This window comes from Bos taurus, chromosome 5 (assembly GCF_002263795.3).
Source record: "Bos taurus isolate L1 Dominette 01449 registration number 42190680 breed Hereford chromosome 5, ARS-UCD2.0, whole genome shotgun sequence".
NCBI classification, from domain to species: domain Eukaryota; kingdom Metazoa; phylum Chordata; class Mammalia; order Artiodactyla; family Bovidae; genus Bos; species Bos taurus.
Genome location: NC_037332.1, coordinates 55,903,078 through 55,924,543, shown reverse-complemented (window position 1 = coordinate 55,924,543; position 21,466 = coordinate 55,903,078). Strand labels below are relative to the sequence as shown.

Sequence of the window (21,466 nt, the reverse complement as noted above, 5' to 3'; positions counted from 1 at the left end):
GGCTCAGGAAAATGAGTTCCTCAGGCAGTAATTGCCTTCAGCACTTGGAGAGCGCCCTCCCTTTTAAAGAGCCCACAGCACCCTCTGTAGTGAAAGTGTTAGTCACTCAGTTGTGTCTGACTCTTTGTGATCCTGTGGACGGTAGACCACCAAGCTCCTCTGTCCATGGAATTCTCCAGGCAAGAATACTGGAGTGGGTAGCCATTTACCTTCTTCAGGGGATCTTCCCAACCCAGGGATTGAACCCAGGTCTCCTGCATTGTGGACAGATTCTTTACCATCTGAGCCACCAGGGAAGCCCCTGGAATCCTGCAACTGGGAGTGTTAGAGCATTGATCCCCAGGTTCCCAGAAAGGAAGAAGGAAAGAGTGAGGTTGCCTTAGGAGTTATATTTAATCCCCTTTGGCTGCATGCCTGGCTTTAGTAAGCACGGATAGACATCACTGATGGAGAAGAGGTGAAAGTCACTGGCTGAGATGGACGTGTTTTGTTTGTTTATGTTTCCTGGCAGCTGGATGGGAGAAATATTGAGTTAGATTACAATTCAAGAATCAAGGTTCAGTTAAAGAATAAAATAAAACAAAATTTTTAAAAAGATATCACCACTGAGAAGGAAAAGCATTAAGGCCACTTTAAGTCTGTTTATTGAAACACTGTATGATTTTATTCTATGTAATAAGAATTTTATTCTTTGTAATAAAGTATAATGATGAACTGTATAGATAAAAATGGTTTTAAAATGGTGAAAAATTTATAAAAGTCCTATGAATAATTCATAAACTCAGTCAACCTTAAAAAAAAGAATCAAGGTAGATTTTTCTTTAATAGTAGTAAACATAATCTGGTTACAGCACTGTGCTGTCCTTAGTCGCTTAGTCATGTCCGACTCTTTGCAACCCCGTGGACTGCAACCTGCCAGGCTCCTCTGTCCATGGGGATTCTCCAGGCAAGAATCCTGGAGTGGGTTACCATGCCCTCCTTCAGGAGATTGTCCCAACCCAGGGATTGAACCCAGGTCTCCCACACTGGGTTCTTTACCAACTGAGCCACCAGGGAAGCCCAAGAATACTGGAGTGGGTAGCATATCCCTTCTCCAGGAATCTTCCCAACCCAGGGTTGTTGACAAAGTTGAAAACAAAGAAAAGCACAAAGAAGAAATTAAAACTCACTGAAAATCTGCCCCCTCCAAAATATTGTTAACAATTTGATGTATTTGTTTCCAGTAGTTTTTTTCCTACATATATACATATAATGATTTTAATAAAAGTGTATCATAAACTCTATGTTGTTTTGTAACCTATTTTTCACCAACAAAATACCATGACTTTCACCACCACTAAATATTTTACATAATTTTATTTATTTAAAAAAATTTTAGTTAATTTTTGAATGTCTTACATGTACATGTAACAAAATTCAAATGATATAAAAAAAGATACACAGTGAAAATTTAGTCTCCTTCCTACTTCTCTTTCCTAGCCACCCAGTTCCCCTTTCAGAAGGCAGCCTTATAGCCAGTTTCCTGTAGATTCTTCGAAAAGAATGCCATGCATTTACAAGCAAATGCATATGTATTTAATACATGCATGTACTTTTTTATACAAATGATAGCATACTATACATACTGTTCCGTACCTTGCTTTTTTTTTTTTTTTTTTTACTTAACGAGGAGTCTTAGAGATCCTTCTACATCAGCACATAAGTATCTATCTCATTCTTTGTAACTACTGTATTATTTGTTGTAGAGATATGCCATAATTTATTTAGCCAGGTCTTTATTGATAGATGGAGAAGGCAATGGCACCCCACTCCAGTACTCTTGCCTGGAAAATCCCATGGACGGAGGAGCCTGGTGGGCTGCGGTCCATGGGATCGCAAAGAGTCGGACATGACTGAGCAACTTCACTTTCACTTTTCACTCTCATGCATTGGAGAAGGAAATGTCAACCCACTCCAGTGTTCCTGCCTGGAGAATTCCAGGGACAGAAGAGCCTGGTAGGCTGCCATCTCTGGGGTCGCACAGAGTCGGACACGACTGAAGCGACTTAGCAGCAGTAGCAGCTATTGATAGATATGGATATTTTGGTTTGTTCTAATCATTTGCTATTACAAACAATTGAATGACCATATGTATTAATATATTTAAGGGCCCAGCCAGTGCAGTGCATCATCAGACTATTTTTGGCCAGGCCACTGCGGCATGTGGGATTTTAGTTCCCTTACCTGGGATTGAACCCATTTCCCCTGCAGTAGAAGTGTTGAGTCCTAACATTTGGACCACCAGGGAATTCCCCTAGAGAAGGCATTTTAATTGACAGGCATAGCAATTAAGTCCCATCATCAAACTATTTTATTTTGGCCACTTTGATAGATTAAAATGCTAATATAGTCTATATTCATTTTTTCTTATTAACAATGAGTTTGTGCATAATTCATATTTTAAGGGCCATTATCACATCATCTTGTGATGTTCTACTTTATGATAGCACTTAGGTATAATTTACTACAGTGAGTGCACAAATCTTAAGCAAACAGCTGTATGAATTTTATAATATATTTGGACACCTGTGTGGCCACTACCCAGGTTGAGATCTAGAGCATTTTGATTGCCCCTTGAAAGCTCCCTTTTGCCCCCTTCCTGTGAGTATCACCCCAAGGCAACTGCTACTTTGAGTTTCATCACTACAAGTAAGTGTTGTTTACTCTTGAACTTTATATAAAGGGAATAATACAGTATGTGCTCTTTGAGGTTGAGTTCTTTCAACTCATTCTTGAGATATATTGGTGTTCTATTATGTCATCCTTTTAAATAGTAGCAAAGAATAAAACATATGTACATGCCATAGTATAATTAATTCCTTGTATTAACCAGTCCCCTAAATGTAACTTGTTTCTGTTGTTTTCAAATCCTCATTACTATAAGCAGTGTTGATAATAAACATTCTTGTAGCCAAATATTTGCTACAGATAGTTCCATAGTACAAATTCTTAGGAGTACAATATCTGGGGCTATGGATATGTGCAATTCAAGGCTTTGGATTATACATTTCTGAATTGCCCCTTAAAAGTATGGATATACTGTCCTAACGGAAAAGAATGAAGGTGCTTCTTTCACAGAAATTATACCTTCTTGAACCCTCATCTATGCTGGGTATTACAATTAAGGTTTTGTTTTCCAGTTTGATAGGTGGAAAATGATGTTACTGTTTTTCCTTCAAAAATGTTAAACATCTTTATGTTTATTGAACATATGTGTTTCTTCTGTTGTTAGTACCTAACTCTTATCCATATATTTCTGGTTATTTTTTTGTTAGTTTTTTCTGTTAATTTTGTTGTTGTTGTCGTTACTAGTTTATGAGAGTTCTTTATATAGTAAGAGTATTAATCTCTTTGTTTTTAAAATTAAAAATTTTCCTTTTTAAAAATTATATATTTTCATTTTAGAATACTTTCAAATCTTAATCAAAAAGAACAAAAATAGCAAAAAACTCCTAAAGTCCCACTGTCCGAGGATAACCACTGTTAACATGTTTCTCTATGCAAGGTATACATATATACATACCTTGTATACGTATATATACGTGTATACATATACATACGTATATACGTACCTTGTATACATATATAATACCATACATTTTTACTGAAATGGAATAATCCTTCATATACTCTTTTGTGTGTGTGTGTTTTACACGGCACACTATTTTAAAAACCACCTTTTCCTTAAAATTATTTTGTGTGTACCTTATCATGTTATAACACATTTTTCTGTAACTCACCTATACTATTTTCTCTCTTTAATTTCAAAGCAATATGTCATTGTAAAATATTTACATGTCACAGAAAAAATGTCATAAGCATAAGTTCCTATCATTCTGCTTTCCAGTGATAATCACTTTTAACAGATGTATATACAGTCTTCCGTATCTTTTTTCTAAGACTATTCTATTCCTATGCTTTTTAAAAATATATAATCATGTTACACAAATTGTTTTTATTTTTTCGTGTATTTGATCTTGGACGTGTAAACCAAACTTGCTCATTGTAATAGGAGTAGATTATGGAGGTATATGGCAACCCACTTCAGTACTCTTGCCTGGAAAATCCCATGGGCGGAGGAGCCTGGTGGGCTGCGGTCCACGGGGTCGCTAGGAGTCGGGCACGACTGAGCGACTTCACTTTCACTTTTCACTTTCATGCATTGGAGAAGGCAATGGCAACTCACTCCAGTACTCTTTCCTGGAGAATCCCAGGGACGGAGGAGCCTGGTGGGCTGCCGTCTATGGGGTTGCCCAGAGCTGGACACAACTGAAGCGACTTAGCAGCAGCAGCAGCAGCAGCATGGAGGTATAACCAATATCTTCTTGATGGGTGTTTGAATTGTTTCTTCCTTTTCTTTAATACAAATGGCTGCAGTGAACATCCATCTACACACATCATTAAGTGCTTAAAGCAAGTTGCAATATGAATTCCTAGCATTGAAATCTGTGGGCAGAGTATTACCAGTATGGACATTTGAATATTTAATAGAATTGTCCTCCAGAAAGGCCCTACCAGTTTATAGTACTGCCTTCATTGCAGAGAGCACTTTCACAACTTTTTTCTCTTTGTGGATTCTGTTTTTGGGACTTCAGAATCCCTCACCACAGAGAGACCAGATAAATATTCCTGGTTGACTTTTATCATAAATCAGATTTTGAAAATCTTTTAAATATTAAAGACAATACTTACTAGTATAAATATCCTTTTTGGGAAGAATTAAAAAGAAAAACAAAAAATACACTATTTTCTCACTCTCTTTGGCATTAAAAAATAAAAAATATAATACTTGTACCTGGTTTAAAAATGTAAACCTTCCAGGATAAAATGAAAAATGAAAGCCACCTCTCCCTCCCAGTTTCTCTCTCTGAAGTAATCATTGTTAATATTTTTTGTACAATTCCTTTTGGAAAAAAAGTTTACCTATGTCAGTACAGTATTGTAGATATGCCCAGACCCACATCTCCAGCCTTCTCCAATGCTTATGATTTGTCTTAGTTAAAATATGTCTCCCAAACTCTGGTGTCTGTAGACTTGGAGGTTAACCTATCAGTTGAATAAAGACGGACTCTGTAGCAAAATAATTTGACAACTATGTCATAGTTTCTTTATATCAAATAATGGGAAAATATGACTGAAAAGTTGTCACAATGGAAAGCAAGCAGAGTCTCATTGAATTGTACCAGAGATCTTCCCTTTAATATGATCAGATAGCAAATCTATTCTCTTTGGGTCCCTGGGTTGTAAATATTTTGTATCTTTAGCATTCTTATCAGCACACATGATATATAACATTACCTGAATTGAACAAGATACTTGCAGGTCTGAGTGATTTGCTTCACAGTTTCTCTTTACTTAAAGCTGTTTCCCTAAAGGGAGAACTGTATTTCTGATTTCATATGTTTTTTCACAAAGACAGAGCTTGTGTTAATATTTCCATAACAGCTCAGTAGTTCAGCATTTGTATGTTTCATTTACACAGTAGGCAACACACTATACATCTGTCCCTAACTTTGCATCTTCCACTTATAATACATCTTCAACATCTTTTCGTATCAGAACATGTGGATCTATTGAGGAAGATGTTTTTATAACTTAGTGGTAGATTTTTAATGTCAGTATGTTGTTCTTCACTCTCTACAGCCTGTAGTCCTGTTGTCTTTTCTCATTTGATCCCAGGCAGGGGATCTGGGATGGTGAGTTTGTCACACCAAGGCTGGGGTCCTCTCATGCAGTATCGCCACGTGACACTCCTCAGTGGCGTTCTAGCCCATGGGTACAATCCTGGTGTCAATACTAAGCTTTGCTTCTCTTTGGTTCCCTTCATCCCCATAATTGTCCATGAGTACAGAAGGCTGAGGAACAGGTGCCTTTTCAGGGGTTTCTTCTTCCCCACACCTCCCTACTGATGTCTGCCGTCTTTTATTTCCACTCCAGGGGAAGCCATATGTCTTTGACCGTGTATTTCCCCCAAACACGACTCAGGAGCAAGTTTATCATGCCTGTGCCATGCAGATTGTCAAAGGTAATGAGTGTATTTTGAGAGTGTACCTTTTCAAGCTCCCATTCCCTACTCTGCTTCTCTCTAGCAGTGGTCTTTCTCTGCCATCTCTTCCAGATGTCCTAGCTGGCTACAATGGCACCATTTTTGCTTATGGACAGACATCCTCAGGGAAGACACATACTATGGAGGTGAGGATTCTAACTTTTATGGGAGAGAGAGGTTGGGAGTGTTAATGGGAGGCCAAGGAGTCTCAGTGTGGGGAGATCTCGGAATGAGGGCTGCCTGGTACAGTGTTATTGTGTAACACTGGGAGGGCAGTGTTATTGTGGAAGTTTAATGGACTCCCTTCAGCCTGCTGCAGTTCACCTTCCTTTCCACTACGCCAGTTTTCTTCTTTTGCCTGGAAAAGCAGCAGCAATGACAGTTCAAAGGGCTGCTCAGTTCCCTCTTCCTTCCACTAAAGGTAGTGACCATCCCCTAAGTCAGGATGGTCTTCTTAGCAGCTATTACCTCTGTGTTCGTCTGCCTCCCTCTGAACTGTCTGATTCCTCCTGAGCCCCAGCCTCATTTGGAATACCCTTACCCTTACTCCCCAGGGAAAGCTGCATGACCCCCAGCTGATGGGAATCATTCCTCGAATTGCCCGAGACATCTTCAACCACATCTATTCCATGGATGAGAATCTTGAGTTCCATATCAAGGTGATCAGGGCATGACCACTGGGCATCCTCTTATGGGACTGGGAGGGGAGGATCTAGCATGAACCCACTGAGATCCTCCACGCCCCAACTTATTCTCCCCCGTGGTTACCTAAGTTCTTCTCTGCCAAAATAGTCTCTTCTGCCCTTTCCCTCCCACCACCACTATTTGAGTGGATCACATTAGCCTGTGATACCTGAATCAGATTTAAGATAGGCCCCCATCACTTTATACTTCTCCTTTCTTCCTAACCCAGGTTTCTTACTTTGAGATTTACCTGGACAAAATCCGTGACCTTCTGGATGGTGAGTGGTGTGTAATCCCAGTGGGTGGGTCGGGGGTGAGGAGGGCAAGGAAGAGAATGATCACAGTGTTCTTGGCCTCTTGGGCTTAGGTGCTGTTTGGTGAGAGATGCAGCAGGCATACGAGGACAAACACACTTGTACTTGTGGCCCTTGCCTTCACTCACCAAGAATTTCCAAAAACCGAAAGGGTCAGAAGATGAGCTTAGATGCCCAGGCCCACATACAAACAACCTCAGCCTAGCTGGAGCCCTGGGGCTGGAATCCTGCAGGAGGACAAACAGCCCTCAGAGTGAGCAGGGAGTTTAGGCTTCACAGGGGAGTCTTCTTCCCTTTTGAACACAGAAGAATCATCCATCTGAGCAGACTGCAGGGTAAAGGGGTTGGGTAGGTGGGGGAGTGTAAGTGCTGGCCTTGCTCACCCTGAATTGTCTTGATTCAGTGACCAAGACAAATCTGTCTGTGCATGAGGACAAGAACCGGGTGCCATTTGTCAAGGTGAGACCGGGGCTGGGGCAAGCAGGTGGGGCCAGGGTATTGAGAGCACGGGCACAGGAGGAGGGGATATCACGGCCCAGGAGCCGGAGGGCGGACAGCCTGGACTGGGGAGGAATCTGGGGCCTGGACAAAGGCACTGCCTTGAAGGGTCATTTGGTCACTGTGCAGGTAATTTAATCTGTAGACCAAAGTGTAGGGGGTCACTGTCCATTTGCCCCCTGCAGGGTTGTACTGAGCGCTTTGTGTCCAGCCCGGAGGAGATTTTAGATGTGATTGATGAAGGGAAATCAAATCGTCACGTGGCTGTCACCAGTGAGTGGGGGAGATCAGGGGCTCTTGAGTCTGGCGTCTGCCTCTCCTCTGTGCCCCTGGGGGCTGAGGGACTTGAAAGTGGGCAGGGGAAGTCTGTGTCCTCCTCCGGAGGAGAGATGCTTGTCTGTGAGACCCTGCACCCCTCCTACCAGGGATACGTAGCGGCTGGGCTAGTCCTGGCGGACAACCCCTCTCTCAGCGGGTGGGGGCAGTGGTCTGTGGAAGCTGGGGACTGAGGGCTTCGTTCCACAGAGTTTGGTATAAGGACTGTCTTGTCCTGCCTCTTACAGACATGAATGAACACAGCTCTCGAAGCCATAGCATCTTCCTCATCAACATCAAGCAGGAAAATATGGAGACTGAGCAGAAGCTGAGTGGAAAGCTGTATCTAGTGGACCTGGCAGGAAGCGAGAAGGTGGGGTTCCTGCCACGGTGAAGGGGGCAGGGAAGGAAGCCTTGAGCCGGGGGGTAGCCTTTTTAAAAATCAAAATAACTCTCATTGAGCTAGAATTCACATACCATGAAGTTCACCATTTTAAAGTATACAATTCAGTGTGTTTGCAAGGTTGTGCATCATCACCACTGATTCCAGAACCTTTTCATCACCTGTTAACAGTCATGCCCTAGTCTCCCATCCCCCAACCCCTGGTAAGCACTAATCTACATTCTGACTCTGGATTTGACTTTCTGGACATTTCACATAAATGGAATATTGTATAATATTGTGTATGTAGGGGAGAGAGTCTGTAGCAAGAACATTTAGGGGACCAGAGGAGGGCCTTCTCCATCTTCTTTCCTATCCCCCTCTCCTTGGACTAAGCCAACTTACGTGGAGAAGAGGAGGGGGGAGCCTACTCGCTCTGCAACCACTCATGACACAGTCACCCTTTGTGCCCTGGTAGGTCAGCAAGACTGGAGCTGAGGGAGCCGTGCTGGATGAGGCCAAGAATATCAACAAGTCCCTGTCGGCCCTGGGGAACGTGATCTCGGCGCTGGCTGAGGGCACGGTGAGTGCTCCTTACGGGTCCTCACCCCATCTTCTGCCTTCTCCTAATGCCCCCACCTCATCATGCCCAATTCATGGGTTGCTCCACCCCTAGTAAGCACTACCATCCTTTCTTTCTTTTTTAAAATATTTTTAAAAAATTATTTTATTTATTTGGCTGTGCCGGGTCTTAGTGGCGGCATGTGGGATCTTTAGTTGTGGCATGTGGGATCTAGTTCTCCAACCAGGGATTGAACCCAGGCCCCCTAAATTCAGAGCACAGAATCTTCACCACTGGATGACCACCAGGGAAGTCCCATCCTTTCTTTTTTTTTGGGCTGTGCCATGCGGCTTGCAGGATCTCAGTTCCCCAACCAGAGATTGAACCCGGGCCATGGCAGTGAAACCCTGTAATCCTAACCACTATGCCACCAGGAAACTCCCTTGCCATCTTTTCTGATTCCCCTGCTGAATTTTTCTGATTTGAGGCCTCCCTTTTCCTCCAGAAAAGCTACGTTCCATATCGTGACAGTAAAATGACACGGATTCTCCAGGACTCCTTGGGAGGAAACTGCCGAACAACGATGTTCATCTGCTGCTCACCATCCAGCTTCAACGACGCGGAGACCAAGTCCACCCTGATGTTCGGGCAGCGGTCAGTGGCGGGGTCCCCTACTCCCTGCCCCAGCCTCTGCTGTGCTCTCCACTCAGGGTCTTATGAACGTTAATGGAGGTCTCATCTCTTCGTTCCCCTCTCCAGGGCAAAGACCATTAAGAACACTGCCTCCGTGAATCTGGAGTTGACTGCTGAGCAGTGGAAAAAGAAATATGAGAAGGAGAAGGAGAAGACGAAGGCTCAGAAGGAGACGATTGCGAAGCTGGAGGCAGAGCTGAGCCGGTGGCGCAATGGTTAGTGAGGGGTCCTGCAGGTGCAGAAAGCCAGAGAGGGCTCCTACGACCTCCAAGGAGGACTGTGCTTCTGGAGGCATGCAGTAGAGCAGTCATGAGGGAAAGTGAGAGGGGGCTGACATCCTTTATTCCCCACCCCCAGAAAGGTGGACGGTTCACTGGGCAAGAGACACGGAAGCCAGGAGGTCTCTGCGATGGGCAGTGAGGGAGGAAGGGCCTGCAGGTGCAGCTGTCCCTGCCCCATCCCTTACCTTGTTCTGCCGCTTCGCCAGGAGAGAACGTGCCTGAGACAGAGCGCCTGGCCGGGGAGGAGGCCACCCTGGGAGCTGAGCTCTGCGAGGAGACACCTGTGAATGACAACTCATCCATTGTAGTGCGCATTGCGCCCGAGGAGCGGCAGAAGTATGAGGAGGAGATCCGCCGCCTCTACAAGCAGCTTGATGACAAGGTGAGGACATCCGGCAGGGCACAGCGGTGAGCCTGGCGGGATGCTAAGCGAGGGCTCACAAAAGTAGCTTATCCTGACTTTTTTCCTGATTTTAAAAGAGATGAATGTTTGTTATTGAAATGTGGATGATATATCAAAACATATTGAAGAAAATTTCAATCATTCCTCCTCCCACCATTCACAAATAAAGCCACACAATTGAGATTATACTCTATGTAACTTCACATGTGATTTTTTCATTCCACATTATATAATGAGCGGTTTCCTACTTTGTTAACAATTCTTCACTGAAGTATTTTTAAATGGCTGCCTTACAGTCCATTTATCAGAATGCATTTAACCATTTATTTACAGGCTTTCTAGGGTTTTGTGTTTTGTTAGTTGGTTATTTTTGCTATATAAATAACTTTGAAGTGACTATCTTTGTCTCTTGTCCATATAAGACTTTGGTTCAATTAGAATGGAGTGCTGGAGTGGGATTTCTCAGTTAAAGGATGTGAACATTTGAAGGCTTTTGCTGTGCACTGTCAAGGTTATACAAACTTCCAGAAAGAAAGGAATTAAAAAGTGAGGGCAGGAATCAAGGAGAGAAGCTGAGGAAAAGACTTCTTTCTTTTTAGGATATAGAGTTCCGTTCTTTCTTTTTAAAATGTTTATTTATTTATTTGGCTGTGCTGGGTCGTAGTTGCAGCACTCAGGATCTTTGATCTTCATTGCGATATGAGGGATCTTGAGTTGCAGCATGGGAACTCTTAGTTGTGGCATGTGGGATCTAGTTCCCTGACCAGGGATAGAACCCAGGCCCCCTATATTGGGAGCACAGAGTCATAGCCACTGGACTACCAGGGAAGGCCTAGGATGTTTTGAACTCAAAGCCTAAATTTTTTATTAAGATCCATATCTGCCCCAAGCTCCCAAGTCTAAACTGGAATGAGAAGCTTCCCTTCATTCCATCTTATCCCCTTGCCTCCGACAGGATGATGAGATCAACCAGCAGAGCCAACTCATAGAGAAGCTCAAGCAGCAAATGCTGGACCAGGAAGAGGTAATGGGAAGGAGGGCAAGACAAGAGAGGAGAGGGCTGTGTGTCCATCCCTGAAAGGCATGAAAAAGACCTTTTCTGGAAAGATGGAAGAAGGGGCATTCTGCTTAGGGGTTAGTCACCTCCCCGAGACAACAGAAATCTGGGGGCTTAGTTGGGGTTTTGCTTAAAGCACAGAAGCTGGAGTCTGGGTGCTCCTTCATTATGGTACCCTATTTCTATGAAGCTGAAAGCCCCGTTCCTCTTGACTCTTGCTTGGACCCTTGCCTCTCTCCTAGAGCTATACCTGGGTAAGGGGGGCTCAGCTTCCCCAGGCCAAGGAGCTGGCGAGCTGATCACTGGCAGAAGACTCCTGCTCATGACCCGCCCCTCCCTTGCAGCTGCTGGTGTCCACTCGAGGAGACAATGAGAAGGTCCAGCGGGAGCTGAGCCACCTGCAGTCAGAGAATGATGCCGCAAAGGATGAGGTGAAGGAAGTGCTGCAGGCTCTGGAGGAGCTGGCCATGAACTATGACCAGAAGTCCCAGGAGGTGGAGGAGAAGAGCCAGCAGAACCAGCTTCTGGTGGATGAGCTGTCTCAGAAGGTGGTGAGTGGCCAGCCAGGAGCACCCTGACCTCAGAACACCTTCTGTGTCCAGAGGGAACTCTGCTTTCTAAGAGGGTGGTATCGTGTTTGTACCTTTGTGCTGTCTTTCAGTTCGTGGTGGGCCCCTCTCCCACCCCATCACTGCACTTCACCGTCCTGACCACTCTCTCTTCCAGACCCTTCTGCAGGGCTTGTGTTCTCTTTGTAGCAACCATCAGGGTCATGCATGAAGGGAAAGGCCTCTGGCTAGGTGGGGGAGGGAAGCAGGAAGATGGTGCTGGCATGACCTGAAGGACTGTCCCCAGGCCACTATGCTGTCCCTGGAGTCTGAGTTGCAGCGGCTGCAGGAGGTCAGTGGACACCAGCGAAAACGGATTGCTGAGGTACTGAATGGGCTGATGAAGGACCTGAGTGAGTTCAGTGTCATCGTGGGCAATGGAGAGATTAAGCTGGTGAGTGGAGAAAGACGTGGCGGCCTTGTTCAGATCTTTCTTGTTCTGGGAAATGGTGGGAGGTGTAGGTGAGACACTCATGTCCTCAGAGATACTGAGAGGAGGAGGACAAGATCCAGGAAGGACACCTGCAAACTAGACACAGGAAAACACGCAGAAGTTTGCATAGACTCAACTGAAATACACATTTTAGATCTACATACCTGGTGAAATTCACATTGCTGGATAAGGAAGCAGTGGAGATGTGCTTTTAGCAGGATTTGGAGATGGGGGCACAAAATTAGGAATGATATAGATAGATCCGTGGCAGTGACGAGGCCCCATCTGTGTGATCAAGTGGATCAGTCTGACTACAGAATATCCTGTTTCTCTATAGAAGGGAAGAGGGTGACTGTCGGAACAGATCGTTGAATGCAGAGAGGGATTCAGTGTGAAAAACCAGGTGGTACAGAGCTGCTAAAAGTTGTTTGGAACATACCTGTCCCACTGGAGTCCCTGTGCCTGTGGGTGTGTGCTGGGCTAGGCCGAGTAGAAGGAAATGGATAGGGGCTTCCCAGGAGCAAAGAGGCACCTCCTCCCTCCCATGTTCACCCCACAGCCAGTGGAGATTAGTGGGGCCATTGAGGAGGAGTTCACGGTGGCCCGACTCTACATCAGCAAAATCAAATCTGAAGTCAAGTCTGTGGTCAAGCGGTGCCGGCAGCTGGAGAACCTTCAGGTCGAATGTCACCGCAAGATGGAAGTGACTGGGCGGGAGCTCTCATCCTGCCAACTCCTTATCTCCCAGGTGAGTGCCAGAGGTAGAGAGCCTCTGGGTGCCGTGGGAGAGGGCAGGCAACTCTGTGGTTGTGGGATGACTGCTAGCAGCCGCCTAGGGTCAACTGAAGTCAAGGACAGAAGAGCTAGGGGAAGCAGGAGAGGGTCCAGGCTAGAGAAGTGAAGGTGCAGGGGGATACTGCCCTCTGAACCAAGAGAGTCTAAAGCAAGGGTCTCCAGAGGAATGGCCTTCGAGCCTGCATCCTGGTGGAAGGTGTAGCAGGAAGAGGGGAGAGCTGGAGCCTGTGAAGGTCTGTGCTGCCTGGAGTTGGGTCCTTGACTCTATCCATCTTCTTCACCAACCCTCACCCCACCAGCATGAGGCCAAGATCCGCTCCCTGACGGAATACATGCAGAGCGTGGAACTCAAGAAACGGCACCTGGAAGAGTCCTATGACTCCCTGAGTGACGAGCTGGCCAAACTCCAGGCCCAAGGTGAGACCTGCTTAAACCTCCAACCAACCCATCCTGGGACCTGAGATCAGAGAGGGTGTCAGGAGGCAAAGTGACAAACATCACAGAAAACTCAGCACACTCACCAAAGCATTAGACTGAAATCCTGGAGTCCAACTCACGTGCTGCTTAGCATGATTTTGCATGTAGCTCATTTTACATGAACCATAAACCCTCCATCATCCTTTGTCCCTGCTGTATGAAATTGGATAGTTCTCACCCAGAAGAACATCCCTGTGGGCCCATTCTAAGGGTAAATGTGCCCTGCACTGCCTGGCGCTCTGGTCACAATGTGAAGTTCTGTCTGGAGGTGGTACGTGTGATATAAACTGCTTCCTCCCTCTCCCTCAGAAACTGTGCATGAGGTGACTCTGAAGGACAAGGAACCAGACACACAGGACACAGAAGATGTGAAGGCAAGTGGGGAAAGTGTTGGGGAGACTGGGGCCTGGCAGGGCCCTCACCAAGCTGGTGGCTGGGAGTCTGGCATTGAACTTGGGTGGGGTTGTGTTGCAGAAGGCCCTGGAGCTGCAGATGGAGAGCCACCGGGAGGCCCATCACCGGCAGCTGGCCCGGCTCCGGGACGAGATCAATGAGAAGCAGAAGACCATTGATGAGCTCAAAGAGTAAGAGTTCCCCAGGGTGGCTCCAGTCTCCACCTGGTCCCCTCATCTTCCTGGGCCCACGCACACACTCCCTCTGGCACCAGGATCCAGTTCTTTAACTTCCATGGATCATGCCCCAGCAAAGACATGACTTTGCAGTCCAGCTCCAGGAGGTACAAGGAGTGAGGACTAGTCCCTATGCTCCAGGCTTCTCTGATTTGATAGTTCAGGGCCCCTTATTCTGCTGTGGAAGCAGTAGCCTGAGTCCGCCTCTAATATACCCTGAAGTAGATGTGTCAACCCTATGAGGACTCATGTGTGCAAGAAGGAAAGTGTTGAAGGAGTCAGTCTCCTCTTTGTCCCTCGCTGACATCTCCTTGTTCTCCCCAATACCTCTTGCTCTCCGCAGCCTGAATCAGAAACTCCAGTTAGAGCTGGAGAAGCTCCAGGCTGACTACGAGAAGCTGAAGAATGAAGAACATGAGAAAAGCACCAAACTCCAGGAGCTGACGTGAGTGACGGGTCCGCCTGCAGACCTGAGACCACACGGGCTCAGACGGCTACTCACACATACCTCAGGGACAGGACACGATCTAGATGGGAACATGGTGACCACAGGAGGCAAGGTCTTCAAAAGAACAACTTGATGGCGAGGGGGAAAATAAAGGAGACTTCTGTTCAGTATTAGCTGACATGGAAAGATGTGGATGATGTTCCATGAAGTGTAAAAAGCAGGTTATCAACAGTAGGAATGGTATAATCTTGAAACATTTATGTGAGAGCCACATGCATGGAAGAGTCTGGAAAGATGGACACCAGAATGTTCACGGTAGTTTGATCTGTAAGTGGTAGAATCATGGGCTTTTTATTGGAACTCATCTTACTTTTTTCATTTATGCACTGTGAACATGAGTAACTAGTATAGTAAGTAATAATAAAATATAGATCAAGGAATGGAGGAGGGACAGAGGGGCAGGGTGGCCCTGAGTGGTTTTTCTGTTTCTGTCTTCCTCCAGATTTCTGTACGAGCGACATGAGCAGTCCAAGCAGGACCTTAAGGGTCTGGAGGAGACAGTTGTGAGTGACTTCCCTTCTGCGCCAAGCCAACGGGGGGGTGGGGAGGGGTGGCTTCAGTGTCCAACCCTCCCTCTGATTTCTTCTGCACCCTATTTCTCCCGCCTTTCTGGGAAGTAAGCCTGTGGTATGATCAGGACACACCTTTTTGTAAAAAGATGAGTGACTCACTTGTCTGGAGAGACTGAAGGATCCAGTAGTTTTGGAGGGGGAATGGTGACCTTGTATTTGGTGGCCCCCAATTTTTCATCATTCTTTGCAGGCCCGGGAACTCCAGACCCTCCACAACCTTCGCAAACTGTTCGTTCAAGACGTCACGACTCGAGTCAAGAAAGTGAGTGCTGCCTTGGGGTCTTCCCAGCCCCCATATCCCCCTCCTGTCCTCAAGTTTCTCCATCTCCTGCGGCCTTCAGCGGGGCTTCCGGGCCTGGTCTGAGTGGGGCCTGACTGGCCTCAGGATGGCCGTATCTTTCCTCCGCCCTGTCTCTCCTCAGAGTGCAGAAATGGAGCCCGAGGACAGTGGGGGGATTCACTCCCAAAAGCAGAAGATTTCCTTTCTTGAGAACAACCTGGAACAGCTTACAAAGGTTCACAAACAGGTAAGAGCGAGGGCAAGGGGTGAAGAGAACTCTTGAGGCCTGGGATCCCTAAATCCTCAGAGGCCCTTGGATTTAGAAAAATCTTATTGCATGTCCTCTTTCCCTTTCCCTCTTCCCTTTCCTACTGACACCTTCTTTATGCTGTATTTGGTTCCACATTTACCCTGTTCTCGGTTCTATGCCTGTTTTCCCTTTCCCAAAGCTCCCAACCTGCCTCTGCTCAAGTGGAATTCCCAGGCCTATGTTGTTGGAGGGTGAGGTGGAAACCAATAGAAGTTTCAGAGGCGTGGGCCTGGGACTACGTGAGGGACGCTGGGCAGACCGTGGCCGGAGTGGAGAGCACTGAGCCAGAGGCAGCCAGGGGAGCTGGGCTTTCTCTCATGGCGAGGACTCCATCTGCCTAGGCCTGGGGCAGGCATGCAGAGAAATGACACGATGTTGTCCCAAATGGCCCAGGCAGCCCCTGGTCGGGGCCAGTGAAAACTCCTGTGTATTAAGTTGCTGCCTCTCTGTCCCCCTCCTTGCTGCTGCGGTTCCTTAGGTGGAAGACTGGGTTTCAAAGGTATGGGGTGGGGAGGTGACAGGGGCAGTCCAAAGGAGTCAGGACAGGAAATGTTTGGTGCCCACAGAGCAGGTAACCCTCCCAGGTGCCATACAGCTGAGCCTTGAAGACCGGTGCAACACACTGTCAGCTGGCTCTTTAAACAATTCTGAGAATAAACCCTAACCTATTCTTCATTCCTGTCCTTTCAAATCCACCTTAAAATGCCTTTTACGCTCATATTCTCATCAAACTAGAGCTTCAGCTTTTCTTCCCAGTGCCATACCCAGCATATACAGTAAATACCCAGGACACCTTCTTATTTAATAATGAGAAAAAAAAAAAAAAATCCTAGAGCTGTGGCCCGGTGATGGTACACAGGGTTTATTTTATTTGGACCTGCAGAAGGCCTTACTACCATCTTTTCGCCTGTGCTTATTATCAAACAGTGTGACAACATTATAGAAAAGTTAAAAGACAGAAAAAACATTTGTAATCAGTTTTGCCATTCTTTTTAATTTTTGTGTTCATTTTCCTTCTCTCTCCAAGTGCATATTACATTGCTTCCCTCCTCACCTCACCCCCCGCAACTTTTTATTGTAGTAAAATACACATAACATTTACCACCTTTAATCATTTGCAGTGTACCATTCAGTGGTATTAAATCCGTTCGTAATGTAGTGCAACCATCCCCACCATCCCGCTCCATAAGTCTTCATCTTGTAGAAGTGAAACTCCATCCCTATTAAATAACCTCATTCCCCACTCTCTCCAACCCCTGGAAACCCCCATTTTACTTTCTGCCTTTTTAATTTTGACTGCTTTAAGAATCTCAGTAGAATCTAAGTGGAGTAATCTGGAATTTGTCCTTCTGCACCCAGTTCATTTGACTTAGCATAATGTCCTCCAAGTTCATCTGCACTGTGGCACATTTCAGGACATCACAGGCTGTTTTCTTCTTCCCTCTCCACCCCCCACCCCCATGCCTCTGTTCTAAGTCTCAAAGATCAGAAACTACTCACCTATAGGCTAGGACTCCTCCTAATTTCATCCCTCAGGGGACACAAGACTAGAAAGGAAAACACTAGAGATGTAGAAATCTCTCAGTTAAACAGGACCTTAAATAGCCAGGGCTGCAGGCTGTGACAAATTGAACTGAGTTATTGTCACAGCAAAAATATTGTTTATGATCTGTAAGTTGTCCAAAATGAAAGGGACAATTCTCCCAGTGTCCCCTGCTACATCGATGTACCTGATATCTTCCAAGGCTGGCTCCTTCTGCAATCTGTAGGCCCCCAGTCATTGTGTGAGACAGTGTAAAAAGATCAGGAAGTCTCTTCCTGGCCTTAAGGTGGTTGCTACCATTGCTCTAGCTTAATTATAATGGGGAGAGGGCCGGCCCAGGAAATCCTCAAACATGAAGGTAATAAGCACAAATGTTTGTGAGACCTCAAACATTTTCTTTCCTTCCTATGGGGCAGCCGTGTGGATGTGTGGATGTGTGGGGGGCGCCTGTATTCCAGCTTCTGCTCCTGCTCTGCACTGCATTGAACCTGTGCTCAGCCCCATATCCACCCTCCAAACTGCTACCGTGCTCTTGCTGCCTTGCCCTGTGCATGCCCACATAGCCATCTCTGGGTAAGGGGGGTGCCTTGTCCCCATGGTTGCCCTGGGGCTGTTGGTCTGGCACCAGCTGTGAGATACTGGGGATTTGGTGGTGTTTAGGCCAGGAAGAGACAAGAACAGGGCACTGTCACAAGAGTTCTAGGCTAAAAACTAAAGATTAATCTGGAGCATGCATCATTCCTTGGTTGAATTTTTTTTTTTTTTTAAAGTGACTTAAAAAAAAAAGAAAGTTCTGGGCTACAGAGAAGTTGACATGTTTTGCTGCTCAGAAAACGATGTAACTTTTTAATGCCTGGCCCCTATTTGCTGAAGGAAGAAGGAAAGCACTTTCCAGAGCAGCAGTTAGGTAAAGGGAACGAGGCCTTTGGAGGAGACAACACAGCATCCAGCATCTGCCTCCCTGATGGGACTTTTCTGTACTCTCTCTCCTGCCCGCACCCCCACCCCCAACTCCGGCACCTCGTCCTCGTCCTCGGCTGCCTTTCTCCCGGCCTCTAACCTGGGGCTCACCCCACAGCTGGTACGTGACAATGCAGATCTGCGTTGTGAGCTTCCTAAACTGGAAAAACGACTTAGGGCTACGGCTGAGAGAGTTAAGGCCCTGGAGGGTGCACTGAAGGAGGCCAAGGAGGGTGCCATGAAGGACAAGCGTCGGTACCAGCAGGAGGTGGACCGCATCAAGGAGGCCGTGCGTTACAAGAGCTCTGGCAAGCGGGGCCATTCTGCCCAGATTGGTGAGTGGGCAATGGGATCACACTCCGGGGGATCCTGGCAAATTCCTTGGTGTTAAGCAACCCCACCCCAGCCTCACCCCACCACTCCCGCCCCAAAAAGTAGAAAGTGAATTACTATCTTATAAGCAACTCAGTTCAACTGTAGCTCTGGGACCCAGAGTGACTGCAGAGGACAGGTGGTCTCTTCACAGTCGTTTTCCTTTCTTTGCCGCAGCCAAACCCGTCCGGCCTGGCCACTACCCGGCATCTTCACCCACCAACCCCTATGGCACCCGGAGCCCCGAGTGCATCAGTTACACCAACAGCCTCTTCCAGAACTACCAGAACTTGTACCTGCAGGCCGCACCTAGTTCCACCTCAGATATGTAGTGAGTGACTGTGGGCATAGGCGGAGCCCCAACCCAAGGCTCTCTGCACCTTATAAGACATAAGATTGGGTTAATTATTGGGTGGAATTCAATTCTTTTCCTAAGTAGCTTCATTTCTAACCCTTTCTCAACTTCAGACCTTTGATTAGAAGGTGGGCATCTGCCCTCCTAATCTTCGGCCATGTTTGTTGTCTTCTGGTCTTGGGGGCAGGGTGGATGGTTCCACCCTGAGGGTGAGTGTGGATCAGTGGTCCTTGGAATAGTGGAAGGTGGGGACTAGATGTTGCATCTCTCTCTTCTTCTCCATCCAGCTTTGCAAACTCCTGTACCAGCAGTGGGGCCACATCTTCTGGTGGCCCCTTGACTTCCTACCAGAAGGCCAACATGGACAATGGTGAGTGAACAAGATGGGTAACCAGCCTTTGGGATGCCCAGGGCAAACTGGAAAGTATCAGAAGAATAAGTGACCCTGTGCCTACAGCTCAAACACTGTGCAGCCCTTCAGGGTCTTGGGTTTTTAGAAGTGGGGTCACATGCCTGTCCCCACCAGTCCCTTCCCTCCCCCGCCCCTTGCCTTCCATTCTCCTCTCCTCTATGAGGGCTCAGGGAGACTTTTTTTTTTAATTAATTTTATTTTATTTTTAAACTTTACATGATTGTATTAGGTCAAACAAAATAATGATGCAGCTCAGAGTGGCTGAAGACAGAGTGCCACAGACCAAGATGGCAACTATATTCCCAAGACTCTTACCTTTTTCTTCAAGGAGTTAGGATGAGAGAGGGTTGAGGAGACTGTTTGTAACACATCTCTTTTTTCCCTTCTTCCAATCCTGTGTTCTCCACGGCGATCTCTACAGGAAATGCCACAGATATCAATGACAATAGGTACGCCAGTCCCCACTGCTCTTGGGCTCTCTGGGTGAGAACAGAAGAAATGGTTACCTTTCCCTTGTGCCCAATTTAGGGGTTCCCCAGAGCCTTTGGGGAGAGGAGGAGGAAATGAGAGCCACTCTCACCATCACCATGTTGTCCAGGAGATCCAGTCACTCCCCTGCCTCTGTGTAGAGCACTGTCCCCTCCTCCAGTCTGCCCTGTGGCTCCGCGCCATTGCAGCTGTGGGGGCAGGGGGAAAACCGCCATGGACGTCTGATGACCTGGGTTTCTCTCCTGTGTTGGGGAACTTTGTGACCTTGGGCAGATCAGCTCCATCTCTCTGGCCTTGATTTGCCCAGTGTTGCTGTCCTTGGTTATCTCACAGGCATGCTGAGAGAGCAAAGTGACAGGAATGCTGTCCTTTCTACGGGAGCTGACAACGCTGTGATTGTGTTGGGTCTCTTCTTCCAGGAGTGACCTGCCATGCGGCTACGAGGCTGAGGACCAGGCCAAGCTGTTCCCTCTCCACCAAGAGACGGCAGCCAGCTAATCTCCTACAGGGGCTGCCGCAGACCTGCACTTTCAGGTAGTTTCAGGCCGCTTCCTCTGAACAGTCTCAGGTTGCTTCCTTCCTTGCCCTCAGCTTCTTTGTTTCTCCCGCTTTTTTAATCATCTCAGAACTTTTACTAAATGGTTGTCCCTCAACTCCTGCTATCCCCTCCTAGGGGCTACATCGGAACTGCCCAGTGTCCCCTGGACACGGGCCCCTCCCTCCTGCCTTGTGCCTGGTGATAGTGGTTGGTAGCCACAGTCCTGCCTTTCTGCCACTAGGGGTCACTGCAACATGTCAGAAGGGTGCTGTCCATCTACAGCACCAAGGGTCACCGAATCTATTAATGGTAGATACTAGGAGATCTTAGGGACAGGGAAGCCTGGCAGGCTGCAGTCCATGGGGTTACAAAGAGTCAGACACAACTGGGCAACTGAACAACAGCAACAATTAGAAGAGCTCTGTGTCCTACACTCTTCCTATCTGTATATATCACCATTAAGCTTTAGGAAATGCACCGGGAAGCCTACCTTTTATTCCTCTAGCTGCTGTATCCACTCTCCTCCCATCTTGCCAGTGGAGGTGGAAAACTGTATATGCCTACCTTCAAGCCTTCCCCGCCTCTGTCCCCTGTGCTCTCTAGCAGCGCAGGCACCTTCCTGGTTCTCCTGTGTCACCAGGTTTCTCACCAGGGCTGCTTTAGGGCTCAGAACCGAGCACTGGGATCCTATTTTATTGTCCACTTTGGATCCTTGGAGAATAAGAAACAAGAGATCATGGCCGCCTATTGGGCGGCATCCAAGCTGAGCCCTTTCCAGGGGTTTTTCAGAACAACAGGCCAGGCACACACACAGGCAGAAAGGCATGAGAAGCAAGCAGTAGGAATGGGGGAGGAAGAGTTAGGGAAGGCCTGGGGGTGGAGGAGCAGGGGCTTGGGAGGGTGGCATCTGG

General features: G+C 46.9%; 1 protein-coding gene across 3 annotated transcripts in view; it reads left to right on the top strand.

The window, feature by feature from the left end:
* Positions 1-21,466, top strand: part of KIF5A (kinesin family member 5A) — a 29,161-nt gene that overhangs the window by 5,266 nt on the left and 2,429 nt on the right. For 2 of the 3 annotated variants that reach the window (XM_005206564.5, NM_001205694.1), the window contains exons 2-28: positions 5,977-6,064; positions 6,158-6,231; positions 6,640-6,744; positions 6,999-7,047; positions 7,487-7,542; positions 7,767-7,854; positions 8,145-8,269; positions 8,757-8,861; positions 9,346-9,494; positions 9,600-9,748; positions 10,021-10,196; positions 11,173-11,241; positions 11,619-11,825; positions 12,130-12,276; positions 12,875-13,063; positions 13,410-13,527; positions 13,897-13,961; positions 14,062-14,171; positions 14,560-14,661; positions 15,167-15,227; positions 15,487-15,558; positions 15,719-15,823; positions 18,508-18,724; positions 18,939-19,092; positions 19,404-19,486; positions 19,950-19,977; positions 20,437-20,551. In XM_005206564.5, coding sequence (XP_005206621.1) covers positions 5,977-6,064; positions 6,158-6,231; positions 6,640-6,744; positions 6,999-7,047; positions 7,487-7,542; positions 7,767-7,854; positions 8,145-8,269; positions 8,757-8,861; positions 9,346-9,494; positions 9,600-9,748; positions 10,021-10,196; positions 11,173-11,241; positions 11,619-11,825; positions 12,130-12,276; positions 12,875-13,063; positions 13,410-13,527; positions 13,897-13,961; positions 14,062-14,171; positions 14,560-14,661; positions 15,167-15,227; positions 15,487-15,558; positions 15,719-15,823; positions 18,508-18,724; positions 18,939-19,092; positions 19,404-19,486; positions 19,950-19,977; positions 20,437-20,515 — 2,970 coding nt within the window. In that variant the 3' untranslated portion in view covers positions 20,516-20,551. Of the gene's footprint in view, positions 1-5,976; positions 6,065-6,157; positions 6,232-6,639; positions 6,745-6,998; positions 7,048-7,486; positions 7,543-7,766; positions 7,855-8,144; positions 8,270-8,756; positions 8,862-9,345; positions 9,495-9,599; positions 9,749-10,020; positions 10,197-11,172; positions 11,242-11,618; positions 11,826-12,129; positions 12,277-12,874; positions 13,064-13,409; positions 13,528-13,896; positions 13,962-14,061; positions 14,172-14,559; positions 14,662-15,166; positions 15,228-15,486; positions 15,559-15,718; positions 15,824-16,364; positions 16,386-18,507; positions 18,725-18,938; positions 19,093-19,403; positions 19,487-19,949; positions 19,978-20,436; positions 20,552-21,466 lie in introns of those variants that run through there. The other variant, XM_005206563.5, reaches the window with a different exon arrangement.